General features: G+C 39.5%; 1 protein-coding gene across 1 annotated transcript; it reads left to right on the top strand.

Annotated features, from left to right (window-relative positions):
• Positions 1–950: 950 nt before the first annotated feature.
• lonrf2 (LON peptidase N-terminal domain and ring finger 2) lies at positions 951–17,949 on the top strand. The gene is made up of 12 exons (XM_041806758.1): positions 951–2,691; positions 10,409–10,527; positions 10,789–10,911; positions 11,137–11,313; positions 12,210–12,435; positions 12,878–12,977; positions 13,147–13,261; positions 13,387–13,508; positions 14,400–14,586; positions 14,682–14,816; positions 15,151–15,300; positions 15,789–17,949. The coding sequence occupies exons 1-12, from the start codon at positions 1,941–1,943 to the stop codon at positions 15,945–15,947; spliced, it is 2,364 nt and encodes a 787-aa protein (XP_041662692.1). The 5' UTR covers positions 951–1,940; the 3' UTR covers positions 15,948–17,949.
• Positions 17,950–27,542: the final 9,593 nt, after the last annotated feature.

The raw sequence follows: 27,542 nt of genomic DNA, 5'->3' as shown, positions 1-27,542 counted from the left end.
ACCCATCTGTGAAAAAAATGCATCTCTACATCTGAAAGCATTGCATTTGTTGTTTTAGAAATATTTTTTTAGTTGGAAGTTTCATAGTTGTCAACAAAATAAGCATATGAATATTTTATTTGACTTGCAAGCAATAGAAATGGACAAACTGGGCCGCCAGTTGCCTACCTGCAGGAAAAATCAGAATCTTATTCCCCTTATTTGAAATGCCCTAAAAAGAGAGGCTGCTACTGGTAATATTATTATGTTGTTTTCCTTAATTTTTTCCAGGTCACATTTTTGGGGCACACAGGTAGGGGTAGGAAAACACTTCTGTGGGCTATGTTGTCTGAGCCTGGGGTCCCATGTGGTAAAGTCTGCTCCTGGGGGCATGATCAGCTCAGCCTCCAACTCCTCTGGAAGGATCTAACTATGTGGGCTGGGTCATGGTGAAAATCTCGGTCTCTGAATTGGGTCACAGCTGAATAGCAGCACAGAATTTGAGACTGGTTCTGATCCAGTAGACTGAGGGTTTCTTTTTCACTGTATTGGGGTTAATACTAAACATCTGGCCCATGGTATATATAAGACATGCATTAAAAACTCCAAACAAGACGTGTAACAGTGCTTATATAAAGCATTACATAAACAATGAATCAATCCCATAGCCGGAACTAAGGGTTAACCTGGGACAAAGTGATGATTCGGGTCATAAAAATACACACTAACAGCTGTTTTGTTACACCTGAAGGAATCTATAAGATAATCTCGCCTTAAACCTCATTAAAACGTAAAATATGATTCCGTTTCTAAGAAGCTCACAGACATGCATATAACGCTCTGTGTCTGAGATGTTATACAATATAATTGCGTTATATAAGTGAGCCACATTACCAGCCAATAGGAGCGCTCCTTATGCCTCACGTGACGCCCTGGGTTCGCTTCAGCGAATGATATGTGAAATCCGAAGAAGCAACAACCTTTAGCCAGAGGAGCTAGCTGGCTAGCGACCAAAATGGATTGCCCGATCGACTGCTTTATTTTCGTCGGTTTTGTCTCGTTTTTTAACAAGAGGACATGACAGACGGATTCGATGAAATTTACAAGTTTTGGGACGTTAGGTTGAAGAAAGTTCGCCGTTGGAGTTCGACGAAAAACGGAGAGAGAAACGGGGCAGTCGGTGTTAGCTCGCTGAAACGTTAGCTAGCTTTCGGCTTTGGTGCTCCCAGGGTCTCTTACATAAAAACAACAGCCGATCAGCTGCGGTTCACTGGAGCAAAGACTGGCTTCTAGATCTATAGCAAGGTTATATATTTGATGTATTTGACTTTATTTTACTGTGCGTTATTTTAAACTTAACAGTTTGCCTTTTTGAGTTTATATTTTATTTAAGTGAAGAGTTAGCTCGACAGGCCAAACGGAAATTAAGCTTCTTACTTCCTAAGCGCTAAGGACTTCACCCACCGGCTCTCAATTACATATAAAATACTGTATGTTCATTTCCGTGCTCTCTGAAACATAAAGTGACATTGTCTGGAAAGTTTCCAACTGTAGCCGTGAGATATAATCAGACCGCCTCCTTGCTGTAAAGAGAGCGAGAGAGGGCGGAATTAACATCAAGTCTCTACCTCGGAGAGCCGGTGTTTGTTGGGAAGGTAACATCGCTTGCTGTCTTCATTGGTGGAGAGGTCATAGTTGAGTATTTGTGGGACTTTGACGCGGACAAACAACTTACATGGACGTCCTATTTTATTGGGGGTGAGGTCGTATGACTCGGTATGAGTCCTAACCTACTTTTAATGGCCTTTAGTGAAACCAGGCTCGATTGGACGTTTAGTTTGACAGAAAGCTAGCCTTGCTTTGGGAAATGATCTCTAAGCTCCTTTGGGAGTTTGGTCTTCTTTTGCAAGACTATCAGTAAAACTTTCTGCCGTCCAAGTATCCGATTTTCATTTTTGAAGATGGAGACGGGAGTCCGATCCCACCAGGGCGAACTCTTCCTCCATCCGCTCTCCAACCCTGGAGCTGCGGGTATCTGCCCTGAGATGCTGGAGGTGGCAGAGGAAGCAAATCGAGCTGGTGACTACAGTCTAGCTGTGGAGATCTACAGCTCCCAGCTCGCAGACCTCCAGCAACCAGACAGAGGCTTGTGTTTGAGGAAAGCGGACTCTTTAGCCAGGGCTGGGAGGATATCTGAGGCGCTGGACTCTTACTGCACAGCTGCTAACTTGGGCAAACTGCGCCCGGATGAGCTGCCCATCCTGGTAGAAACTATTGCCCGGACTGTACGTGAGAAAGAGCTGGGCATCAACGGGACAATAAATGGACACGTGAAAGGCATCAGCAGCGGTGGTGAGGATGGAGTTGAAAGTGATGGGGATGGTGGAGAAGACGAAACGTTGGATTTGTTTTCATGTCGCCTCTGCAAGTGCCTCCTCCACGAGCCAACCACCGTGGAGTGTGGACACACTTTCTGCAAACGCTGCCTGGAGGACGATTCTGTTAAAGACTGTATACAATGCAAGCAAAAGTTGCACAAAAAAGAGGGACTACCAAACGGGAGGAGGTTGAATGTTGTCCTCAGCAGCCTGCTGGATAAATTGTTTGCAACTGAAAGCAAAGCTAGGAAAAACTGGATGGAAGGGGAGCTTTTGTGGAAGAAACAGAGCCTTTCGGATGCCTTGGAGAAGTATAATGCGGCAGTTGAACTAGGTAAGCAGGTGCACGTTTCTTGCTAGCAATCATACGTATTTCATGTTGCATTTGTGTGTGCGAAACGTGGCACGTTTTGCAACAAAACTCCAGTGTTTGTATGGGTGACCTACTTTTTCAGTCTCTTGCTTCTCGGTGTCACCGATAGGTGGCGAATCTCCTACCTATCTAGTCTGTACTGAGGTCAGGCGTTATGTGACACACCAAACCTCATCATTACCTAAGCAGCACACATACCGATGATCTGCTTCTCAATGACACATTTACATCAGGATGTCTGAAGGGATTTGGTGTTTAATTAGAGCAGCTATGAGGGATGTAACCCACTTCTTTTATTTGGTTCCTCCCTTCACCTCTCAGTAAATTCTATTCAAATGTGATGCTGGGCATTATATCATGCAATTTAAGTAGATTTATGTAGTACATTGTATATAGGGCATGATGGTATCATTTATATGATACAGATGTATGTTGATTTTGATTTGAAATTAAAAGATAGCAAATCAGAAGCTCTGGAACAAAGCATGTTTAGAGCAATAACCACTAGTAGTATAATATACTTATCAACCAAACAATAATCTATTTGGTGTGACGAATCATTATTTCATTTCATTTGGGGGCATTTATATTATTGGTAAACAAAAAAGAAAAAAATTGCATCCATTTACATTTACAGCAGCAAATATATATGCCCTGTTGGGTAATTTGTTGTTTTCAGTAATAAATTTTTTGCCTTAATGCATTGGCAACTTTTGGTAAAGTGGGTGGTAGTGCTCCTTATCAGATCCCTCACCAGTTTCACCCACTTTTTCAGATGTTGCCAACACATTGGTGCAGTTTAGACTGTGCTCTCACTTGAGGTAAAAATATGACAGAAGATCATGGATTTTCTGGCCTTTCTGATGCTGTTGAACATCGAAATAATAATAATATAAAGGAAAAAAATACATATATTTTTAAATAGGTGTCTGTATTATGTTGTAGTTTCATAAATCTTGGGTAATTGAAACATAAATTTGCCCAATATTGGGCGACTAGAAATTCCATTTTTTCTGAGGGTATTAATCAGGTGTGATGTTTGATTTTTCCTAGAATTGTATCCATTTTTATTGTCCTGGTAATGTGACAAGAACTCGTTATTTCTGAAAATATCAGTAAGTATTTCACAAATCATCATTCAGCTAAAAATAGTAAGATAAGTTTTTGGTCCACACCACCAAGCCCCATTTACATGCATGCTTAGATGCTGCATAAATTCCTCAGCAGTGATAAACTGTGTTGGACTTCAGCCTTACCTAAACCCCACCCCCTCCCTTGCTGGTGGTGTTTCATAAGCAGGCGGGTTGGGATGTGTTAGATAACACAAAATATTGGGGCAAAAAGTGATAAACTTTAAGTGTTGTTATGAACTACATCAATAAAAACACCTTACTGAAACGTGTAAAAGCTCTCTATGCTCAGTCATTTTGGAGATTTTGTTTCTCCTTGAGTAGATGCCTTATCAGAAACGTGCAGCACCACAATACAGCATGTTCTGTCCTCTTGGCATATTACGTAGGTAGCATTGGTAGGTTTCATTAATCATGTTCCAGGGCAAGTCTCGTGTTGCACGTTTTGGATCCTGAAAGACAGTTGAAGTGCCCTCATTCCTCTGGCCTATATAAGAGACACACATTAAAAATCCATTTCCTGTTGGTGTTTATAGTATAGATTAAGAGGTGAAACAAGCTGCTGTCGCAGCTGTCTGTATCAGATGTTCAAACTAATGTTGCCTTAAAAAAATCATCAATTGGAGATGAAAATTTCAAGGGAAAGGATTTACCCTATTTCTCATTTGAGGATCCAAATGGCAACTTTTCAGATATGTCTCTCCCCATATCAATATTGAGTCATGCCTTCTGTCTTGTGAGGGACTCTGGGTGACTCCAGGACAGAGTGCTTTCACAGCTTTGTCAGTGTTTCCCCAACAAACGCAGAAGGAGGCCTTCTGGTATCTGGGCAGCAGGACGTGCATAATGGGCTCATGATGTCAGCAGAACTACAGCTGTTATCCAACCTGTGCCATTTAGGCAAATCTCTTTCCCATCACTGGCAGCAAATAAACTAGCTAGATATATTTTGTTTCACCTTATTTAAACAATGAATTAAAAGCTACCATTGCACCTTAGTGGAAAACTGTCTCTCTGCCCTGGGGGGAGAAAAACACAAGGAGATGCAGGAGAAAAACATGATGGTGAAAAACACCTAGTTAACCTCATGTGAATTCTCCTCCTGGATCTTTAAGGATATAGGTCATCTCCCTTCTCTCTTATAGTACATCCATCTTGAGGAACTGCATTCCCCTACAGCGGTTATAGTTGAATTATTGCAGTCTTACAATCATGTAACAGTGAGTTGCAGTTCCTGCCAAGTTTTCTCCTTCACTGATGAGTCAGATGTTCTTGGTAAAATAGATCAAACTAGTCATCATAGTGTACTGAGACTGTAGATAAAAAACAAACAATACCCTAAAGTCTTCTGAGTGTTGTGAAGAAATGCAAGGATAGATTTATCTTGTCATCAGTGTAGTTAAACTGAGGAATATTTTAGGTTGGTATGGAGTGTCTTGAATTTTCTTTTTTCCCCATGGACTTAGTTTGCAGATAACTCAGCCATTTATTTATTTAATAGCAGTTCTGAATTCTGTCCCCTTACACTTGATGAGCACCTGATCTGTCATGTACTGTGAGTGTATTGTGTCACTTCCTCTTTGTGCAGCTGGTCTGTTGTTGTGTTGTTGTCGATCAAGCTAAAGTTAATTTTTGTTACTCTTTCTACATCTGATCACTACTGTTTTATAGCTTGTTTGCGTTTAGGCGCACATATAGTTAACAACAAGCACCCTTGCAGTTTAGCTGCTTTTCTCTTAGCCTCCCTTTCCTCTTTTACCACAATTTGGCCTAGCTTAGCCTCGCCTCCTATGTCGGCTTCTGCCTCTTTTGCTCTGTGTTTCAAATGCTTTTCCCCATCCTCCTTTACCGATGATGGTATGTGTATTAAATGTAGTGTATTTGTAGCTCTGGAGGACAGGGTACCTCTTTAGGAAACACGACTCCACACCACTGAATTCAAACCTTTATTCTCAGCTCTAGATAATAAGCCCCCTGTACCAGGAGACAGCCAACCTACTGTAGGATGTTTATGCCACACTGTTGACACATAAGTTTTCATCTAAAAATCTGGCTGCATTTTATACACCAGAGTGACTTGTTAACTAATATGAAGTGCTGAGATGGGCAATGTCATTAAAGCAGGCACCTGCAGTAGCCACCGCCACAGAATGCACGAAACCAAACGCAATCCAAAATTCCCCTCATTAATTGTTAGGGCTATGATGAGACACTTATCTCATGAGACGAGACAAGATTTGGGCCCACAAGATGAGATTTTAACCTTTTTTTAATTTTGGGAAAAAAATACTCGGGTGGATATTATGTCCTTTATACAAATGAAAGTCATAACTGCAACACATTCAGGTCTATTCAATAATGTTTAAACTAACTCCTGTTGTACTGAATAGGCTATCAATGCTTCCAAACAGTTTGTCTTGTCTAGCTCTGACTCAAACTGTATTTTTTAATGCTCTTCGAATCAAACCTGTCGCCCAAACAGAGTGTGTTCTGCTAAGTTTACCGCTGCAGTATGCAACGGCCCGTCTCGCTACTCACGTTAAGCTTCTGATTGATGATAGCACAGCCAACAGCTGATGGATGTGTGACTGACAGACAGTGAGATGAGAAGACATGATGACTGAATCAAAGTTGCAAACTCAAAGATGCCGGCACTATGAGCAAGTCTGCACACATACACAAACTAAATAAACGCTGTACTCGCCTCATGGAGACTGCACAGGTTTCCAGCAGCAGCATTTAATCATTTCACATTGTATGATGAACTTTTTTACATAGGTGGAACATGTGCGGCCCCACTTAGCGCACGCAGAGGAGGGGTTGGGGGTTGGAGCTGTCATCTTAATGGATATCAGATCAGCTCAGTTTCTTCATTATCTCTCTCACCAACAGTTTTAGTGTCCAGGGCATCTTTGTGAGCTTTTATAACTTCCAGTTTGGTATTGTTTTCTGTCAGGAGAGCTGCTGCTCCCAAGTGTCTGCGCAATCTTGTGGTGTTTTGTTCTTGTCACACCCCTATTAATTGCGTATAACACAAACCATACCGGCAGGGCTTGGTGCCACTTTTCAACCGCTTTTCTTTCGTGTTTGGTCACAACTGTCCATTAAAAGAAAACAGAAAGTCTAACACTGGTGTTTCGGAATGGATTGACAAACCCCCATACAACCAAAACAGATGGTACTAAAAGAGCGACACAGCTGCATGAAAACTGTTCATTGTTGGCTATGCTGTACAAATTGGAAAAGGATCTCACGAGGGAAAAAGGTTAATGTTACAACTTATATACCATGGCAACTTATACTCTGCATTTTAAGGTATTTAAGTGCATAATAGCCATAATTCTAAGCTTTAATGGCTTTCTATCTATAATTTACACAAATCTGTGTTTGCAATGCATCCCCTCCATAATCTGAAATAAATGCAGGAACATCTCTTTTTATGGCACCATTTAATCAGAGGGTAGCAGCTAGTTAGCTTGGCCTCTTCAAACTGATTGGATTGTAATGGAGTGAAAGCATGGGCAATTTACACAGACTCCTATCCAGCAAGAAAAATGTACGCATCATGAGTCAGTACATTAACATGCAGTTACAAAAAGTGAATAATTGTGATAATATGCCTAAAATGGGACCTTTAGAATGTGTATAAACATATTAGTTCCACTGTAATTGTACCATGTAAAATTTCTGGAACTCAGACTAACACACTTTGATAATGTGGTGGAAGATGATTTTACTCTTGCATGTGTCAAGCAGACCTGAACTGGACACACCTCAGTGTATACTCCATGGCCTCTGTGATAGGCTTTGACTTGGAAATCAGAAGAGAAAATATAAGGCAAAACAGAAGTTGCACTGTTGTGCACCTTTGGATATCACAATCAGCTTGGAGGATAGCGTGCATTGTATTTGTACCAAAAGTAAAAGGGAGGACATGTGCGAAATGGACATAGCTGTAATTTGTTCATGGTTTCATGGTTCAACTTACAACTAGTTAAATAGATTCTCCACCAGTGCTTTCATATTGGGACAAGGGCCGTAGTCTAGTTAAATTTTCTATTTTAAGGACAATTCAGACGTTTGCAATGGGTTGTTTTTGAATGCTAATATCTTAATAGGGATAAAATTGTGATTGACTGGGGAGCCCTACTGCTGGCATTAGTCAGGGTTTGATATTCCCCTCCTTTCACTCCTGTAAGACAGATGTCCTGAAAATGATCTAGCAATATGTAGATAGACTAGATTTCCTTCATAAAAACAATAAAGCAGAATTCTTACTGTTTCATGAATAAGTTTATCAAAATCTAATGAAACAGGTTATTTGGTCGGTTTGCTTTATTCCCATACCTTCATTCTAAGCTGCAAACTCTAAATCCACTGCAGCAGACAGATCAGTATCCCTCTTTGTTAGGCAAACCAGTAAAAGAGCAGACTGCTGTATTTTTTGGGAGCGCAACTTAATTGCATGCATGTTTGGCACAGGCTGTTAACACAGGAGGTCTTTGGGTTGATTTTTCCAGTTGTGAGTGTTGAGTATATTTGAGTAAATGCTTTGTACCATACTACTTATGATATCTTACTAAAATTGTCTGACAGCAGGAGAGCTACTGTTTCTACTAGTTTCTTATTTCTGGTTTTACACTTTGTTCTTGTAATATTTTCACCAAAAGGAAACGGAAAAAGTTGGCATTTAACTTTCTTTTCATCCATATATAGAATATTTTACTAAAGGCAAAATACAGTAGTTATATTTTGCCTCCTTAATGATGATAATCATGGTCAACATAATGTTTTCAGAGTGTCACCTTCTTTTTTTTTGCAACATCAGAATGACATGGAGAAAAAACACCTTAAAAGTTGCCTGAAACATCTAATTAGAATTGAATATTAAGTTTTAATTTTTAGCTCTAAGTTGCTCAACATGTCCAAAACTTTGATACACCTGTGTGAAACTATGTGGTTTTAAACAAAACGGTGTAGTTTATTTTGATGGCTAAAGGTATCAAAGAAGTACCAAGGCTTTAATAAACTCAACCTATTTCAGGAGCCAGGTGCCTAAGAGGAATTTCTGTCAAACAAAATGTGTCCAACATATTGTACCATTTAGTTAGTGTGCAGGTCTGCAGGAGTTTGTCTGCAGTTTTTGATGATTGAAGACATGGAGTTGTCCAGTATTTGCAGCCTAGGTGTTGTTTAATTTTGAGCTAGGTGGCAGTATCTTAGGGTTTTTACTGGTAACTTTAAGATTAAAATCCAGAGATCTTGACAGCCCTAATGTAGTTATGGCACATGTGACCCCAAGTCCATGACAGTGGACATCTAGCACTCACAGTAACTAAAAATAAACAGGGATATTGCAGAGTTTCCTTGTTTTTTGAGATGATAGCTTCATTTCTCTATGCAAAATGGCCAGCATGTTTATTTACTCCTTTGTGAGTGTCAGAAGTGTAAGACTAGTCCAACATCTTTAGGACAAAATCAGTATTGCCTCCTGGTGTTTTTGCTTTGGTCTCAGCTGACTCGGCTGGTTGACCTTTTCGCCTTCTGTACAGTTTTTAAGAGAGATGTGTGTGTTCCTGTCTTTGGAAAATGACGCCTCAAAGAACTGTCCAAAAGTTTTCAGAGTCCAAAGTTCCAGCTGTGAGGTGCCAAAGACAAATGCAACCAGCGCTTTTAGAGGGAAAACGAGTTTGGCTTTGGGTCAAAAACTTAGCTGGAGAAAAGGAAGGAAACTATGGGAACTTTGTGTTGATGATTTTCCAAAATGTTGCAAATTTATTACTTTAATTCAAAGCCAGGATGGAAAAGTAAAGTTGTTATGTAAGTTTAATAGTATTATGAGTAAGGATGCCGATGTTTGAACATTTTTTTGAAAAACAGAAGGTCAAAACGGTACAACACTCTTGTGGAGTTTCTTTCTATTAGATTATTCTAACATTGAATAGAGTAATATAAATTGATGTCTGATGCAGCTGTACATTGTATTTTAATTTCAAGTTAACAGTCAAATGTGTTAAAAGTCTCCAGATTGTAACAGAAAAGTTTAGTACCTAAAAAATAGCATCTGTTTGTTTTGCACCTGAGTAGCAGGTCCAAATTAAATCATACTTCCCTTTTATTAATGGCGTGATCAAAATATTCCTGAATTTTACAGTTGTTTCAACAGATGGATCCTCAATTCTTAAAAAAGTAAGACAGACATAAGGCAGAAAGGCCTGCCAAAAGTCCAAATGAAATGTTGAAGATGCTTAAGTAACAATTAGTAAGGCTGTAGTTTGTTAATGTGACAAAAAATACCTATTTGGGGCCATGAGTTTGCTGCTTGTATAACAAGAAATGGCTGGCAACTGTCCTCTGACCTGACCGATATCACAGTCATTACCGCTACATAACAGCACATAAGTTACATAGCATGCTGATACACAAAATAGGTCTCGTGTTGCATTGTTGCCCTACTTCTGTTGGACCTAGAAAAAGCTCGCCCATCCCCTGGAGGCCTGTCCACTGACCTGATGATGTCTGTGCTTGTGTTTTTCTGTGGTGTACAGCGCCCTCTTCAGGCCGTCTCCTGTGTCAGCGGGCCCAGTTGCACATGGACATGAGGGAATTCAGCCAGGCAGTGCAGGATGCCAGCAGCCTCTGTCGGATGAAACCTCTATGGAAGAAGGTGAGAAAGTTGCATTTACCAGTTAATTAAATAAAAAAGAAATACAACAATAGAGTTTTCCTTTTTTATATTCAGATTTTTTAGATTTTGTTACAACAAATCACTTTGACTCGAGTAAAAGATTCAAGGCAGAGATTTCCTATTGGCAAAAAAAGTGAAGAGACATTAGGCAGTAACAAACAACAATGTGCCAAGAGACTACTGACACAGATGAAAAGTCAAATATTTGTTACTCACTTTGTTGCACAATTTGTTCTTTAGGCTCACTGTTTAAAAGCTACAGCGCTGAGTAAAGCGGGACGTAATGATGAGGCCTTGCAGGAATATTTCTTATGTGTGGCTTTAAAGCCTGACTGGACCAAAGTCAAACAAGAGGCCCAGAAGGTAAGACAAACTCCTTTTTTCAGGCTTTGTACAATTTACAAACAGAAACATTTGCAAGTGTCAGCATTAAACTAGAAAAAATATCCTTAATATCCTGATAGTCTTGCAGTTTTGAGACATGCTTAAGCTTCTTCCCTATAAGTAACACCAAATACTGATACAGATGCAGGGAGACTAATCCACATCTATCTGTTCGTATTTCATATGCTCTTTTGGTTCCCATAGATCCTCAGTGAGCTCTTCTCCTCCGTGTTTGAGAATGAAGACATGCCAACACCACTGCACCCTCTTCAAGGGGGGTTAGCCACCCGCCTCATTAAACCCCCCGCCTTGCTCAGATCTTTGAGACCACTCACTCAAAGACCTTGCTCTTCTTCTTCCTCCTCTTCTTCCGCCTCACAGGTAACTGAAGCATACAACAGACAGAGACTAGAAGAGGCACAGGCTAAAAAAGTTGAATAACCTTCAAACTAGAAATCGTAGCCATTTCCTGTTTTTTTTTTCCTTTGGCTGCCCCCTCTTTTGCCGTGCTAATGATCCTATCCACACATTGTTAGCCCTTACGGACAATTCTCTAGCAAGCCTGGAACGTGGTAGACTTTCCAGGGTCTTCAAAGATTACATCCACACCAGTTAATCCAATATTAACCTTTTATCCATTTCTAAGCAATTTTTGGATCATTTCTGCCACTAGCTTGACATTAGGCACCATATTGTTTTCCTACAGTGGTTGTCACATGGGCTGTGACGACCAATGGCAGGCTGATCCGCTGCCGCATCATGCGTTGCCATATTGCTCATGTCTTAATAGTGGAGATGGGCTGAATAGCTCATAATGGAGAGAAAGAGAGACTGAGAGCCTGTGATGTGACCCACTGTGTCACTGCAGACAGGAACTGTTTTAAATAATGGCTCAAATTCAGTTAATTCAAAAGGGCAAGCCCTTTGTAGATATGTTGATATTTTGAAGATTTTGTTTTGTAACAGTATGATTATATTCACAAGCTTTTTACAACAATAAGTCCAGGTGAGATAAGATGGTTAAAAAATAGCTTGGGACTCAGAGGGTTAATCTCTAAAAATTACTAGTTTGTCTGTAAAGTTAGGTGGATCAGTGACTTCAACATTTGTGACAAAAATGCCCCAAAAAGTAGAATAACTAACAAATAAATGCTGTTCTTGGTTCAGGATAAATCAATTTTCTACCAAAGTAAACAGTTCATCTGGAATCTTGATTTAAGTGATTATCCCTCCATATTTTCTCATCAGTCTTGTTCTCTTTCTGTTTTTGTTTCAAGGACTCAGAGTTCAGCGTGACTAAAAGTGCTCCAGCAGATGATTCATCCACCAGACTGTCTGCTGCATCTTTTGGTAAATCAGATGCTGCTGCAGTGGAGGAAACCACCAAGAGCCTGGCTGGCGTTCTGGCTGCACTGCCAGCTCCCCCCGGTGGCCTGAAGAGGAAACACAGTGGGGACGGATCCTCGGCAGTCTTCAGCACTCCCTCCAAACTTCTCAAACCTGGTAAGAGAATCTGGGTTTTAATGAAAGATGAAATAATTGTTAACTCATTTTAAATATCTCAACACTGAGTGTTGATATCTTGAATGCTGTGTCTTCAATTCAATCCTGCAGCCAACCTTTCTCTACTGACCCTGCAGGCTTATTTTACAGGTATTTACAAAGTACAACAAAGCTTCTTTTATGCGATGATGCATTTATTACCTTTTTTTTTTCCTAAAATGGTGCAGCGCTGAGAGTGACTCCAAGAAAAGAAATGCAGAACATTAGCCACGTGATACAACAATAAAAATGACTACTCTGGGAGCTCTATTAGCCATGGAGGGAAAATAAACCGAGTCATGAGATGCACAATCCAAAATAGAAATCTATCCCCTCTTCTTTGTAGATGAAAACAACTGAACGAACATAAAAATGTTTATCTTAATGTTATATTTTATCTCAGATGAGATGTGCAGCTCTCAGGCGGCTGTAATGTGCGGAGGCCGGGTGTTCCCCACGGAGCTGCTGGACAGCGGAGACATGGAGTGTTCACTCTGTATGAGGTGCGAGAACACAGTTCCACAATACACCACACACTAATTCACACATTTTCTGTATTCACAGATTTGCACAGCAGCTCTCAGAGCAAATACCTGCAACTAGTGGATTACAGCTAAGGTCAGCAGTAGAATCTTAATATGAACATGTGCTTTTTTGTCATTTGTTCTGCAGGTTATTCTATGAGCCTGTAGCCACTCCCTGTGGTCACACCTTCTGCCTCAAATGTCTTGAGCGCTGCCTGGACCACAACCCCAACTGCCCTCTCTGCAAAGAGAATCTGTCTGAGGTACACACATCGTACATTTATATATGAATCAAGGTTGCATGGTAAATGCAGAATTGACCAATTTCAGCCAAAGGATGTTAAAAAAAATCCTACTAATGGTGTGTGCCTGTATGTTATTATTGCAGTATCTGGCCAACAGAGGCTACAACAAAACTGTACTTATGGAGGAAGTACTACAGCGTTACCTTGGAGACGAGCTGGCAGAGAGGAAGAAAATCCATGAAGAGGAGATGAAGGAGCTGTCCAAGTAAGTTTCAAATCACTGGTTTACATGCAATGAAAGGATTAAAGTTTTTAATAATGAGGATTTTTTAAAGATTTATTTTGAGCCCTTTCATGCATTTATTTGATTGAGGAAGGACAGTGAATAGACTTGGAAACAGGGAAGAGAGTGGGGAGAGACGTGGTACAGGGCCACAGGCCAGATTCAAACCCGGGCCACCCACGTACATGGGTAGTGCCCTAAATCACTTGACAACCTGTCCGCCCCGATAATGGTGATTTTAATGCCCGACACAACCTAGAAATACTTAGGTCCAAGTAGAATTCACCGTTTCTTTTTTTTAAAACAGATTTTATTTATGAACATTTCTTGTGTTATTGATACACGGACATAAGATAAAAACAGACGATGATAGCAGAAGCAGTCCAAGGTATACTCAGGGCAACAAATGACAGCCTCATGGAGAACCCAACAGGTCATGTCTGCACTCAGCTATTTGGGATTTTTTCTTTTGCTTATATCAGTCAGGACCAGCATGCATCAAACAATGCAGCTCATGGTAATAAAGTACACTAAAATATAGTACAAGACTTTCAACACAGCCGGTTACCAGTTTGACATCTCCTTCTTATACAGTCAGTATAAGGACCCCAAATCTTTAGAAACTTTTGGTAAGTGTTGGACAAATAATACCTTATTTCTTCAAGATATAAGCAAGAGATTGTGTCATTTAACCAATTTTAAAACAAGGTGGGGAGATTGATTTCCCCTCTTTCAGGATAACTCTCTTTGCTATTACCGTACCAAACCTCGGGGATTGTTGCGGAGTAGAGGGAAGGGTCAAAGAATAATTGGAGCCCCCCAGTAGTGAAGTCTGTCCAGTTTCCTAATGTCTCTTTTCTTTGTTGCTTGCAGCCTGAACCAGGAAGTGCCCATCTTTGTGTGCACCATGGCCTTCCCCACCATCCCCTGCCCGCTACACGTGTTTGAGCCTCGCTACCGCCTCATGATCCGCCGCTCTATGGAGACGGGGACCAAGCAGTTCGGCATGTGTATAGCTGACGAGCTCAAAGGCTTTGCAGACCACGGCTGCATGCTGCAGGTGAGTAATCTGAGCTGGTACAGACTGTAACCTGCACATTTAGTTATCACAGCAATAGAGATTGGTGTAAATGATAAATGGAAATTTTGTTTCAGGTGCGGGATGTGAAGTTCTTTCCAGATGGTCGCTCTGTAGTTGACACCATCGGCGTGGCACGGTTTAAGGTCCTCAGCCATGGCCAGAGAGATGGCTACAACATTGCCAAGATCGAGTACCTGGAAGACAAGAAGGTGAGCTGAGAGGGAGCATGTGGGTGTGCTGTCAGTTAGAGCTCAACATTTCAGACATTTCACATCATGCTGCTGTCAGGGAAATGTCACAAATAGTTGGAATAGAACAAGTTTTAGCCTGCAGCAACTTTGTGACAGCTGAGCATTAGGGAAAAGAAAATGCAAGGCTGAGTCCCTCCTCTGTGCCACTGAAATATCCAGTTTTCTTCACTAGAGTAAAATGTTCTCCTGCACCAGTGTAATTTATATAGAGAAATTTGACAAAATTAGAGATAGTTTGAACATTATTTTTTGTGTTTAAAAAACATAAATAAACCCATAAATGTCTAAACAGGTGGAGGGGGAGGAGCTGACGGAGCTCCTGAAGCTGCACGATGCTGTGTACGAGCAGGCCAACAGTTGGTTCACCTCCCTGAAAGACAACATGAAGAGCCAGATCCTCAGCCACTTTGGGAACCTCCCCAGCAAAGATGCAGACCCACAGGTATGCAAATATTGATATCTTGATCGATTACTTTATTTAAAGTGAAGTTCACTTTGGGTCCCTTGCAAATAGTTAAATAATTAAATAATTAAGATTTGTGACCAGTTGAACTAATTCACCAATTTTCCTCCTTGTGTTGATGGATTTGCATCTTTGTTTAATATATGAAAATGCTTTCAAAATTAAAAAAATGATACAAAGCTGTAAAAAATCCTCATCCATTTTAGTCGTTTCATTGATTGAAACCCAACAAAACAACTCTAAACCAGAAGAGTTTTGTTTCAGCTATTTAAAAGTGTTGTATGATGGTTTTAGTTAATATATGCAAACCTAATTATACAGTCTCAGAGCTGACAAAGCCTTGCACCAGATTCCAGGTTGGGATCCAATGTCTTAAACCACTGACTGAGTTAAAATCTACCGACATGTTTTTTGAAAAGCTCTGTCTATGAAACATGAAGATGATTAGTTTCTTTTCTCTCCTGCAGGCCAGTCCCAGTGGTCCAGCCTGGTGCTGGTGGCTCCTTGCTGTCCTTCCTCTGGAGAACCGAGCCCAGCTCACCATACTCGCCATGACCTCTTTAAAGGACCGCCTCATCGCCATCCGAAGGGTCCTTATCTTTGTCACGCGCAAGAGGCCGCGATGATTGGGCATCGGCTTGAGCTTCCATGCAGTTCAGTGATTCATTCATTAGATGTTGGGTTTTCATACATTTAGTTGGACTCATTCATTCTAATTTTTACGCATTATGTACTAAAATCAAGTAATTCTCTCATATCCTTCTGAATAATGAGAGAAAAGTGTGTGAGAGTGGCAGGTGGGTCGGGTCTTCCTTGCTCAGTTGCCCCCTCTCACAGGAAAGCCACAACACAGCGTTGAAATGCTCTCTGCTCGAGCTGTGACCCTTCTGGGGAGATCTGCCGTCCCTCCATCATGAAGGATCAAAAAAAGCATGTGTGAGCAAAAAGGTTCAAGAGACATCCATTTCTTTTCTACATGAACAAACCAGTTTTCTCATGAGCTGAAAAAGAAGGCTGCCTGCTATGGTGCCATGTGGCATCCCAAATCCATCACTTACAGTTTGTACAGGTACAGTTCAAACAAAAGCCGACAAAACTGAAATACGAAGCAAAAATAAAGACTTGGCATGACGGCGACACTTTAAAGTGAATGTACTGGGCTGGTTTTAGGATGACTTTTTTTCTTTTTCTCAAACATTTCACTCACTATCACATGAGGTCAGATTCCTGTATGCTATCACGCTACAGCTGCTTCAGAAATCTTCCTGACTGAGCTGAAATCCATGCGCAGAAACCTGGAGCACCAAACCTGCTGCCTCACATCCTGGTGGGCTCGTACCTCAGACAGTGTTCTAAAAAATGGACTACAACGTGTGACATCAACTCAACAACAAAATCTCTGCTGTGTTTGAAAGAAAGACGCGTAAGATTGAAGACGGGCTATTGCACAAGTTCGAGTCGCATTTAGGAACATGCAGATAAAATGCATCCTCCCAGATTGACTCGATCTGGAACTTTCTGTCCTATTGTAGCATATCTCTGGGACTTCAAATACAGACTTAGTTTTAGGGGTTGATTGTGTATTTTTTTTCTGTTTCTCTCTCTGCTATGCCCTTAAGTGTAAGTGTACGGTGAAATATTAATTTGGGTGATTTTATATGTATATCAATGTAACTCGGAGGCCTTTGTCATGTTTTATTTAAGGAGCGTTTCACCCTCGATCCATCTCTCAGTGTATTTACATGCACAATGTAGGGCAATTACAGAGCTAAGTTAGAGTAAGAAGGTAAAAATAAAATAAGGTTATAAGTCAGTCTTTCTCAACTTAACACTGTGTTTCCTTGAGGCCTAAATACATGTTAATCTTTGATTATTTATTTCCTCCCTGAATTTCATTGTCTAACCCAGTGTTTTTGCACCAAGTACAAGCAAATGTTGAAACCTTCAGATTATTAGGAGTATTGTGTCTACCTGCTTCTCAAAAACTTGGTTATTGTGCAAAATACAATGGATTTTCTTCAATAATCCTGCAAACTTCCACAAACCTTAAATGAAATTACCATTTGGATTTTTCTGCAACTATTAGGGCTGTTAGAGCCACAATTTAATGAGTAGTTACCCATCCTAGACTTTGTAACAAGGCCTAAAGAAGCAATAATGTTTTTTTGCCGTATTTTAATGAGGGATTTAAAAGACTCAATGATATGAGGAAACAGTCTGTTTTGATGAGAAACACTGAATGTAACCCTACCTGTGTTTATTTCTGATCAAAAAAAAAATCGGAAAAGGATTGATGAATTAAGTCTGTGACTTAAAGTCTCTGAAAAGGCATGAAAGGAAATTGAGTTATTCCAAAGAGCTAAGAAATATGCCAGAAATAAGCCAGAAATAAGCCAGAAATATGGGGTTTCCTTGACGATCTGTGCTTGTAGTTGTATTCTCATTGGCGTGCATGTGAATGCACTGTTTCTCTGTATAACTCTGTCCTTCCAGATGTTTGTGACTCCACTGCAGTCAGTCGCTCTCCATGTGTGGGGTGGGGTTCACAACGTGCTGCATTTCCCTGGTATATTTGTAAAGGGAGATCTTATACCTATTTTTTATTGCAAATAAAGAAAAACACGTTCAGTCCTGTCTCTTTTTTCTTTCATTTCTTAAGCTGAACTAATGAGTGAATTAGTGATCTACTGGGAAATAAATGTTTAACTCTGATTTAAAGGTAGCAGAAGTACAAAGGTTTTAATTTTTATTTTACTTTTTTGCCTTTACTGCCACCTACTGGATCTAATGATAGTGAATGTATTCTATATCCAGTTTGAATGAGGCCTTAGCACAAGTGCCACTGTATGCATGAATACCTCATATTTTCTTTAATTACAATAGAGAAGCAAATACTTCTTTTGTAACGACAGAAATTCAGATTTGACTAGTATAAACGATGTAATTTAAAACGCCTGTGCGAGTCCAATTATTAATTAGCCACCAGAGGAAGTGAGCAGTGATAAGTCTGAGGAAATATTATTTGAATAACTCATTTATCCAATGTTTGGTCTCAGTGACAAATGTCAAACAAGAACATTTTCACAACATCTGTACATTTAAGTTTAAAACAGTTAAATTTTATCTGAATAATTTCAAGCAAAACAGGACATCCCTCTCTGAATGTGCTGCACTCACATTCCCACATTCAATAATATTCCCACATACTGACTACTGCATAAACAGTAACCAGCTTACAGGAGCATCAACGCTGAAACCTGTAGAGTCCCTGTATAAAAGAGCATTAAAAATATTAGGCAAGAAATTCCCTCGTGTATCACCATTGTAATATCCTCCAAAAGTACAAACTTTTGAGCTTTGAATGTTTTCAAACATTTAAAATTGCCTCTCGGATAAATAAAGTCCTATATGTATTTAAGTCATTTTATTATGATTTAATGTCTTTGCTGTTTGGTCTCTTATTGTTGTCTAATTTTATGATTTTACTCTCCTTGTGCACATGTTTAATGTACACTTTTATATGTATACCATCTACCTGCCAAGGAAGATGAACATGTTTGTTTTCAAAAAGCAATAGATCTAGTCAATTTGAGCATTAAATGTCTCATCTCTGTGGTGTATTCAATTGAATATATGTTTAGAAGGATTTAAAATGTATTGTTTTAATTCACATTTTACATAATGTCCCAACTTTTTTGAAAATGGGGTCTGTATTAGAAGGGAAACTAAGAAGACAGTGTGTGTCTTCAGGGTATCACCAGGGGAGACAATTTTAACAAAAATGAAGCAATACTCTCATAACAAACCATGGAGAGTATGAGGGAAATAAATCGTGCTACTGCATTAAAGAGTAACTTTTTTGTTCAAAAGGTTACAGATGCTTTTTTTTTTTTTTTTTTTGGTTGTTCTAGAGCTTCAAGTAAACTTTTAAAATGAGGACGCTTTAAAAATGAGTGTAACTAGACTCAATTCATTAGAAAAACAGGGACTAGCCTACATATTTTTCCAAACCTGATTGTGAACTAGGTCACACCTGGCTGAGGTAAAGTGTCTCAGAGTGAGGGAGCCTAAGGCTTCAGACCTGAGCCCTTCAGGCTAGATGTGGACTGTCAGGATCTTGCAGCCTTATTACAGCAATGCCTAGTAACGTGTCAGAGAGCTGGAGATAGATGCACACTGCTACAAATCCATATGCAGGCTTTTTTTGTGTCTGTATTCAACACAGTCTCCTTGTTTTCTTCTCCACTCAGGTTGAGGATGTTTTATATAGTCTGCTCTGTGAGGCTGTTGCTGGGCAAAGTGAATTTGGGATGTTTCATTTCATAATAGTATCTCCCTGCTTGGCTGTTAGTCACACCAGCACAAGTTCGCCACAGGAGGGCAGTGTATGTCAGTGAAATAAGAGGTGCTAAAACTTGTGGGGGCATCGAGTTCATACAAGGCTTTAGAGAGAGAGGGGAGAGGAGACAGACATAAACAGAGAAGCAGACATCCCAGATCGCAAACTCTGCTGCAAATCCAATTCTTGGAATGACCCATTTTATCGTTCTTGGCAGGAAATCCACAGAAGTAAGACCATTAATGCTCCCATGTATAAAGATCTGACACTACTTTGAAGCTATATAAAGAGCATTATATAAGCTCTGCTCTGATCAACATCCAGAAGCACAACAACAAAGAAAAACAGAGAACAACAATAAAGGGTGTGTTGTAGATAAGCAACACAGATATACTGCATATAAATTACCAGAGTACAACACATCAGAACATTAAGAAACTCACCGTTTTCTCTTTTACTGAGTTGCACAAACAGACGGGGTCTTGATTTAATTTCCACTCACACAGACTGAATTGTGATTCAAGGAAATTATTGCTTGTTTGTAGAGATGGTTGTAAGATTTACATATATTTCGCAATATTTTGCATTGGAACGGCCCTTTACAAGTCCAGCCATAAATTCTGTATTGGATTGAGGTCACTCCTGAACATTCACCTTGTCTTTAAACCATTTCTGTGTAGTTTTCACTGTATGCTTCATGTCCTTGTCTTCTTGGAAAATAACTCCTCTCCCAAGCGGTAGTTCTCTTGCAGACTGAATAAGAGTCTCCTCCAGGATGTTCCTATACTTATGCTGCATTCATTCTACAAGCCTTCCAGGGCCACTTGCTGGGAAGCATCCTCACAGCATGATGCTGCCACTACCATGCTTCACAGCGGAGATGGTGTGTTTGTGGTGATTGGCAGTGTTTGGTGTCCACCAAACACTGCATCTTGTCTGATGACCAAAAAGAACCATTTTGGTCTCCTTAGACCAAAGAACTTATTTCCTACTTGACGATGGAGTCTCCCACATGACTTCTGATGAACTCTAGTTGAGATTTAGATCTTCAACATGCCATACTTTTCAATAACCTTTTCTCTGAGTTGCTTGGAGTGTTCTTTTGTCTTCATGGTGTAATGGTAGCCTGGAATACTGATTAACCAGTTAGTGGACCTTCCAGACACAGGGGTCGTTATACTACAATCACTTCAGACACATTCACTGTACTCAGGTGATCCCCATTTCACTAATTGTGAGACTAGTAGCAGCAATTGGCTGGACTTGTGTAAAATTAGGTCAGTCACTTTAAATGTGGTGGATAATTTTACATTACATATTCTTTAAATTCTACTTTGTAGAAATCTGTTTTCACTTTGACATTAAATAGGGGTTTTTGTCATAAAAGCCCAATCATATCGACCATGATTGATTTATCAATCCAATAAATGGGTAAAACATCCAAGAGGGTAAACACTTTCTATAGGAACCATTAAATGTGACTCTACCATCATTCTACAGCCTAGTCTACAGCCAATTATCAGAAACAGTAACAGTTCAGGAATATTTTTGTGGCACTAAAAGGGAAGTAAAGCATTTTTTTACTTATTTGAGGTTGTATTAAAAAAATTAATAAAGAAAAAATAACTAATAATGGATCACAACTGAAATATTGGTAACAGCAGCTTATATCCAATTTTTTTTTAAAGATTTATTTTTGGCCTTTTTGCCTATAATTGATAGGACAGTAGATAGAGTCGGAAACAGGGGAGAGACATGCAGGAAATGGTGCCTCAGGCTGGATATGAACCCAGGTCGCTTCCGTATATGGCATGCGCCTTAACCACTCGACTACTGGCACGCCGGCTTATATCCAATTTTAAAACCTGAAAGAAACATTTCAAAATTCTTAAGTTTATTTTCCAGCTACCATTTGGAATAATATGATTTAACAATCAGTATTATTTTAAGTCATTTTTTTTCTTTTCATGCCTTTTATCATAATATATAAGTTTACCTTTGGTGCACTATTTGCTCTTTAAATTCTACATCAACAATGTTCATTTATTGCATACCATTTTACTTCACAGTAATCCACTAAGTCATTGCTTCAACATATCTATAGGACTCTACCTAACAATAATTTGTTTGACATGAGGCTTTTTGAGGGACTTGGACCCTGCTGTTGGGGCCAGGGATAATCAAAAGCTATGCATATGTTCTTTCATTGACTCTATTTAGAGGCCTCCTGAAGCATACGCCTCCATACAATTAGCTACCTTCACCTAGTGGTAAAACTTCCTTTACACTTGCCATAACTTGATGCCATTTGCTCTCATTTGCACGTATTCACTACTTTGATTGTGTGAAACTTGCTTATAATGTTTCTCTGAGTTTCCACATGGACTAGTGCTTTTTTTAAACGTAGCGCCCTCTACTGGGGCCATGCAGACCTGCAAATTGAACCTGGAGTCTGCATCTGCTGTCTCCTTGCATGTTGATTACATTGTGATAATCTCTTAGAAAACACTTCAAAACTGGTTTGTTTTATTGGAAAAAGTTAAATTCATCCCTGTCACATGTTCGTGAATTTGATTTCTCTGAAATCAATACCAAATGTATCTGTGAAGATACTGATTTGTTATTGAGCCTTTTGGCTTGCTTCATTCTTAAGTATTGCTTGCTAATGTCCTAGCCTCCCTAGAGGGGAAAGTCCTAGATCTCCATGGTGTAGCTTGTTACCAACAGTTAGCTGAATTATTTTACTGTTTGTTTTCAATTTAATACTACAAGGGGCTGTAGGAGGCCTGTCACAAACTGCCACAAATGTGAAGTATAAAAGAAACCAGATGCTGACTTTTAAAGCCATAATGTTTGACATTTTGAACATTATTATGACAGATATGGACTGTATTCTAAGTGCACATTATGTAGTAATGACTTTAAAAAAAAAGAAACAGAGTTAAGTCAAACTCCATCTTGAGCTATTTTGTTTTCATACATAAAGTCTTGGGAGGCAGCTTCTGAAGTCTTCCTGAACTGGTTATGTGTGTAACACCTGTCTACAGTTGGTAGGCGGTGGAGTAATAGACAAAGTCTAATTAATGTTTTGATCCTGGATGAGGTCCAGATTTAGGAGCTCTGCCCTACTTTCATTCATAAACTAACACACCCTCACTCCTGACAACCAAGCTGTTTAACAATAGCGTGGCTTTGCTCACGAGCATCAGAGCAAACATAGCTGAAGTAAAACTGGTTCAACAGTAAATCCTGGATTTAAACTCACGATTAGCATAGTCACAGACCTGATGATCCTCATGATACAGCTCTTACTCACCTTCTTCTTTTATTCAGGACCAACTCACAACTTCCTCGGTTTCTGCAGAGACACACAAAAAAGAGGAAGCAGTTACAAATCAAACACAAACAGGCTGTTTGTTCAGAGTCTGAGCTCAGACACAGACGGTTCAACACATGATGGAGACAGAAAAAGAAGAGGAAGTAAAGGATTTATTTGATCCTTTTAAAGAACTTATTTAACTCCTGATTTTAGGACAGTATGGAGTCATCCTGCAGGGTTAATACATGCAGTGCATAAAATCAGAGTTAATGGGTTTCATTGGAATAATTTATCATGGAATATTATTATAAATTAGGACTCATAGCATTGATGATGTTAAATACAATAATTTGCTCAATATCAATACACATAAACAGCTGAAGACATTAGTTCATGCTGCATTATTTGCTGATACTGATATTAAACTTACACACTGATGCATCACCATTATATAAAACCATCAGAAACACAAAAACCATTGAAGCTCTTTAATATGCTCACAGTCTGACAATAAAGTGGGCAAAGGTTGTCCATAATATTGTATTTCTGAACACAATAGAACATGAGCATCATAAACTGAACATTTTTCTTGTCCTTTTGTCCAAACACTCAGTATTATTTGGATATTTCACTGTGTCACGCTGTCATCTCTGTAATTTTACTAGCCCAGGAGGAGGGTGTGTTGGTAGCAGAGATTAGGCAGCATTGTTGTTCATTACAGGTTCATGCAGGTTGTTTTCACTCTTAGAAATATGTCCACCTTCCAGACATTTCAGATAGCTGCTTCTCAAAATGCTGTATTTCCACACTTCTGCATAATCATGAATCATAAGATAGTGTGATTTATTGATAATTGATACTGATAATCAGGGCCGGCCCAAGCTTACTTGGGGCCCTAAGCAAAGTTTGACTGGGGGCCCCCCAACCACCGATCACTGTTTCTAATGCAGTCAATGCTAGATAATCTGCACATATACAACAAATCTAAACCCCAGTGGAGAAAAATGAGGAAACAGAACTTGAGATTTTGTTCATTTTATTTCAAACCACATTATAGATATTGAGAAAAACTCAAAATATAGTGTCACGTTATACACTTTAGTTAAACCTGAATTTTTTCTCTGCATAGACAAAGCACTGATCTCACTCAAAGTAAGTTTGAAAAGTCTTTAAAATAAAAATTAATTCCAAATCTCTGAGGTCTTGTAAGAATACTGAGTGACTACAATGCCGAAAGTTGTAAAAGTTGTGAAAATATTTTATAGAAAATGTTGTATAAACCCTTGTGTCTCAAATCAACAAGTTGGCCATCCATTTCTTACATCAAACTAACTTTATGCTTCATTTTTACAATCAGTGTCATGGCTGTGTTTGTTGTGCTTCCTCTTTCAGTCAGCTTTGTGACGGGATATTTGTCTATTCTACATAACAAACCACAGTGAGTGAATGCTTGACAGTTTTTTAGATTTAAAAGCAAATGCAATTACTTTCCTTACATAACAAAAAGAAGTAATAGTGAGAAGAAGAAGTGTGGGTAAAACCAACAAAAGCTCACTGTAATAAACTAAAATCCTTCTGCAGCTGTGAAATGGCTTGGCTGATGGAGGATGCCAATATGATAAAGTACAATATTATATCATCAGCATGAAGATGAATTTTACATCGCTTATATACAATGTAAACAGAAGTGGCATAAGGATAGATCCCAGGAGAACTCTTTAGCTGACTTTCATAAAGGGTTTACATTATCTAAAGTTAGAGTTCTGTTTGTTATAAAGTAGCTCTAGAGAATATTCTGGCACTAACATCTTATCTTGTAAGTTACAACAATCCTTCTGATGCTGTCCTTCAATGAAAATCTGAGATTTTGACCCAAATTGACACACAGCATGAGAAATAGCTTGACAAAACAGGGCAAATACAAAGTATAAGAGTATACTCTCCAAGTCTGGCATAAAGTCAGTAATTTAGATGTCCAGACAGCTTAAAATCCACAAATATCCCTGCTTTAGATAACACATGAAAGCAGGGCACACCCAGTGGGTGCTACTTTGATGTCTGCAGGTTGTCCCCCTCCATCCCCTTCAAAGGAGAGACCCACTGTGGAGTACAGAGCTAAGCACAAGTTGGAGAGTAAAAAATCCAAAATTACATACAATCCAGAAGTCTGTGCCAATAATGTAACATTAAAGTATAACTGGATTTCAGATAGCTGCCTCAGACGTTCATAAAAAAAGTCATCTCATGGCTTCATGCTTCACTTTGTATAAAACATTTGCTCTGTTTTCTAAAGGTTCTTACCTATTTTTGGTTCAGCATTTGCAAAATCTGAGATCTATGACAGCTTTTGAGATATATGTACATTTTCAAACAAAAGTGATTAGCCAGGATTTTAAATGTTCTAGTTTCTCATCAATGATGCTATAATGTGTGAGTAGTGCTGTTATCCATCCATCCATTTTCTTCCGCTTATCCAGGGCCAGGTTGCAGTGGCAGCAGGCTAAGCAAGTCAACACAGACATTTCTCTCCCCAGCAACATTTTTCATCTCCTCCTGGGGGATTCCAAGGTGTTCCCAAGCCAGATGAGATATATAATCCCTCCAGCGAGTTCTGGGTCTACCCTGTGGTCTTCTTTGTGTCCGGAAAGACCCCCACAGGGTGGCGACCAGGAGGCATCCTAATCAGATGCCCGAACCACCTCAACTGGCTCCTTTTGACGCGAAGGAGCAGCGGCTCTACTTTGAGATCCTTCCGGATGTCCGAGCTCCTCACCCTAGTTCTAAGGCTTAGCCCAGACACCCTCCTGAGGAATCTCATTTTGATTGCTTGAACCTGCGATCTTGTTATTTTGGCCATTACCCAGAGTTCATGACCATAGGTGAGGGTTGGGACAAAGATTGACTGGTAAATTGAGAGCTTTGCTGTCAATGTTACAAATATTAGCTTTGTACTGTGTGAAATATCACAGTGAGAATCAGAGCATCTCTGTCCTGCTCTGGTACTGTTTAATGACTCTGGTTTGCATTACACGCGTGTTCACAGACACGCAATTTTTGGCATTTGAAGAGAGTCAAATTAAATTAAGTGAGTTGGTGAAATACACTTTAACCCGCATCATAAACTAGCAGTGAAGCTGTTGAAGAAAGGAGCGTTGACATTAGGTCATGTACACAATGCTTTAGGCATGTAGGGCGCAAATGAGTCATCACAGGGTTCTATGCGCTACAACCGAGGGCTAGAGATGGATAGATAGTGGCCAGAATCAAGGTTGACGTACTGTATGTTGACACACATCCATCTCTTTTTCACCTTTTGTGATATGTTAGAATACTGCTGGGCCCTTGGGACATCCACAGACAACCATGGGCTTGTGGCAACCCTACTACCTACTCGGATGGTACTGTAGGCCTATTTTACTCCCCACACCCATCCCTTACTCCACCCTAAACGTGTGGGTTTTGTTACTTTTTGAACAAATTATTTGATCATGCCTCTGGTGAACATGCAAGGACATCCAGAGCACATCTGGGATTTTGTTTATCCTCCTTCCTGCCTGATGGTGGCCTCAGGCAGTTTACCAATCACATCTACGCCTTGTATCAGCCTGAATTTTTGACCCAAACATGCCTACAAGTTCTGTACAGTGCTGCACATATCCATGGAACAAATATGAAGCATTAAATTTTAGAGAAAGTTTTTAGACTGGAGGATGGGTTGTTTGGAGATCTGCTGTTAGAAAACAACTGCTGATGGTAAGAAATATTTTCTGTATACTCGACAAGGGACAAGTTTTAACAGACTGCAGAAGTCTGAGAAAGTTTGAATTGCTGCAGATACTTGCTTATACACTTTTCTTTTTTATCAGGGATACTGTATTTCAAATGAGAACCTCATTCCAGCAGCTTTATGGATTGAAATGTCTACCAGTTAGTGGGTGCAGATTGAATTATATTATATATTATTTTGGATTGACTGCCAAAGAAACGTCAGTTCCCATCTGAATGAACTGATAAAATAAAATTTTATCCAGCACAACCAACAAGTCAAAGTTTAATGTTCAGTGCTGTGGTTTAGCCCAGCACCAGCCAAACAAGATACTCCTTTTATTTATTGCAGTTATGTGTTGTGTTTAATGCTAACTGGCAAACTTTAACATCTCAATTCACTGAATGGAAGTAGTAAACCAAGACCCAAGAGTGGTTTTAAACAAGTAACAATCACTGTTGTTGAAAAATGAAGCCAATAAATAAAACAATCCTTCTGTTCCTTGAGTGTCCACTAGGGGCCAAATCCACAAGTGCAGGAAGCACTATCAAGTCCTTTATTAAAATGTACAATTTTACAGCAGAAGCAAACAGATTTACAATTTGGTTGGATAATTGAATTTGGTCTAAGTAGCTTATTTCCATATTGGTATACATTGCACTGGGTACAAAGGTGTTGGATTAAAACTGTAGCCTATATTTTACACAGTAAGAGGAGAGAATGATCTATTATCTGAAAAGTAACTCTCTATCAGATCAGTGTCGTGTAGTGAATAGTCAAAATATCTTTGAGATAAG

This window comes from Cheilinus undulatus, linkage group 15 (assembly GCF_018320785.1).
Source record: "Cheilinus undulatus linkage group 15, ASM1832078v1, whole genome shotgun sequence".
NCBI classification, from domain to species: domain Eukaryota; kingdom Metazoa; phylum Chordata; class Actinopteri; order Labriformes; family Labridae; genus Cheilinus; species Cheilinus undulatus.
This window is presented reverse-complemented; position numbering and strand designations above follow the sequence as displayed.

Excerpts from the sequence above, each read along its gene's own strand:
- lonrf2 (XM_041806758.1), top strand. The coding sequence starts at position 1,941 with ATGGAGACGGGAGTCCGATCCCACCAGGGCGAACTCTTCCTCCATCCG. Across the intron at positions 10,912-11,136 it reads TCAAACAAGAGGCCCAGAAG|ATCCTCAGTGAGCTCTTCTC; the intron begins GTAAGACAAACT and ends TGGTTCCCATAG. Across the intron at positions 11,314-12,209 it reads CCTCTTCTTCCGCCTCACAG|GACTCAGAGTTCAGCGTGAC; the intron begins GTAACTGAAGCA and ends TTTTGTTTCAAG.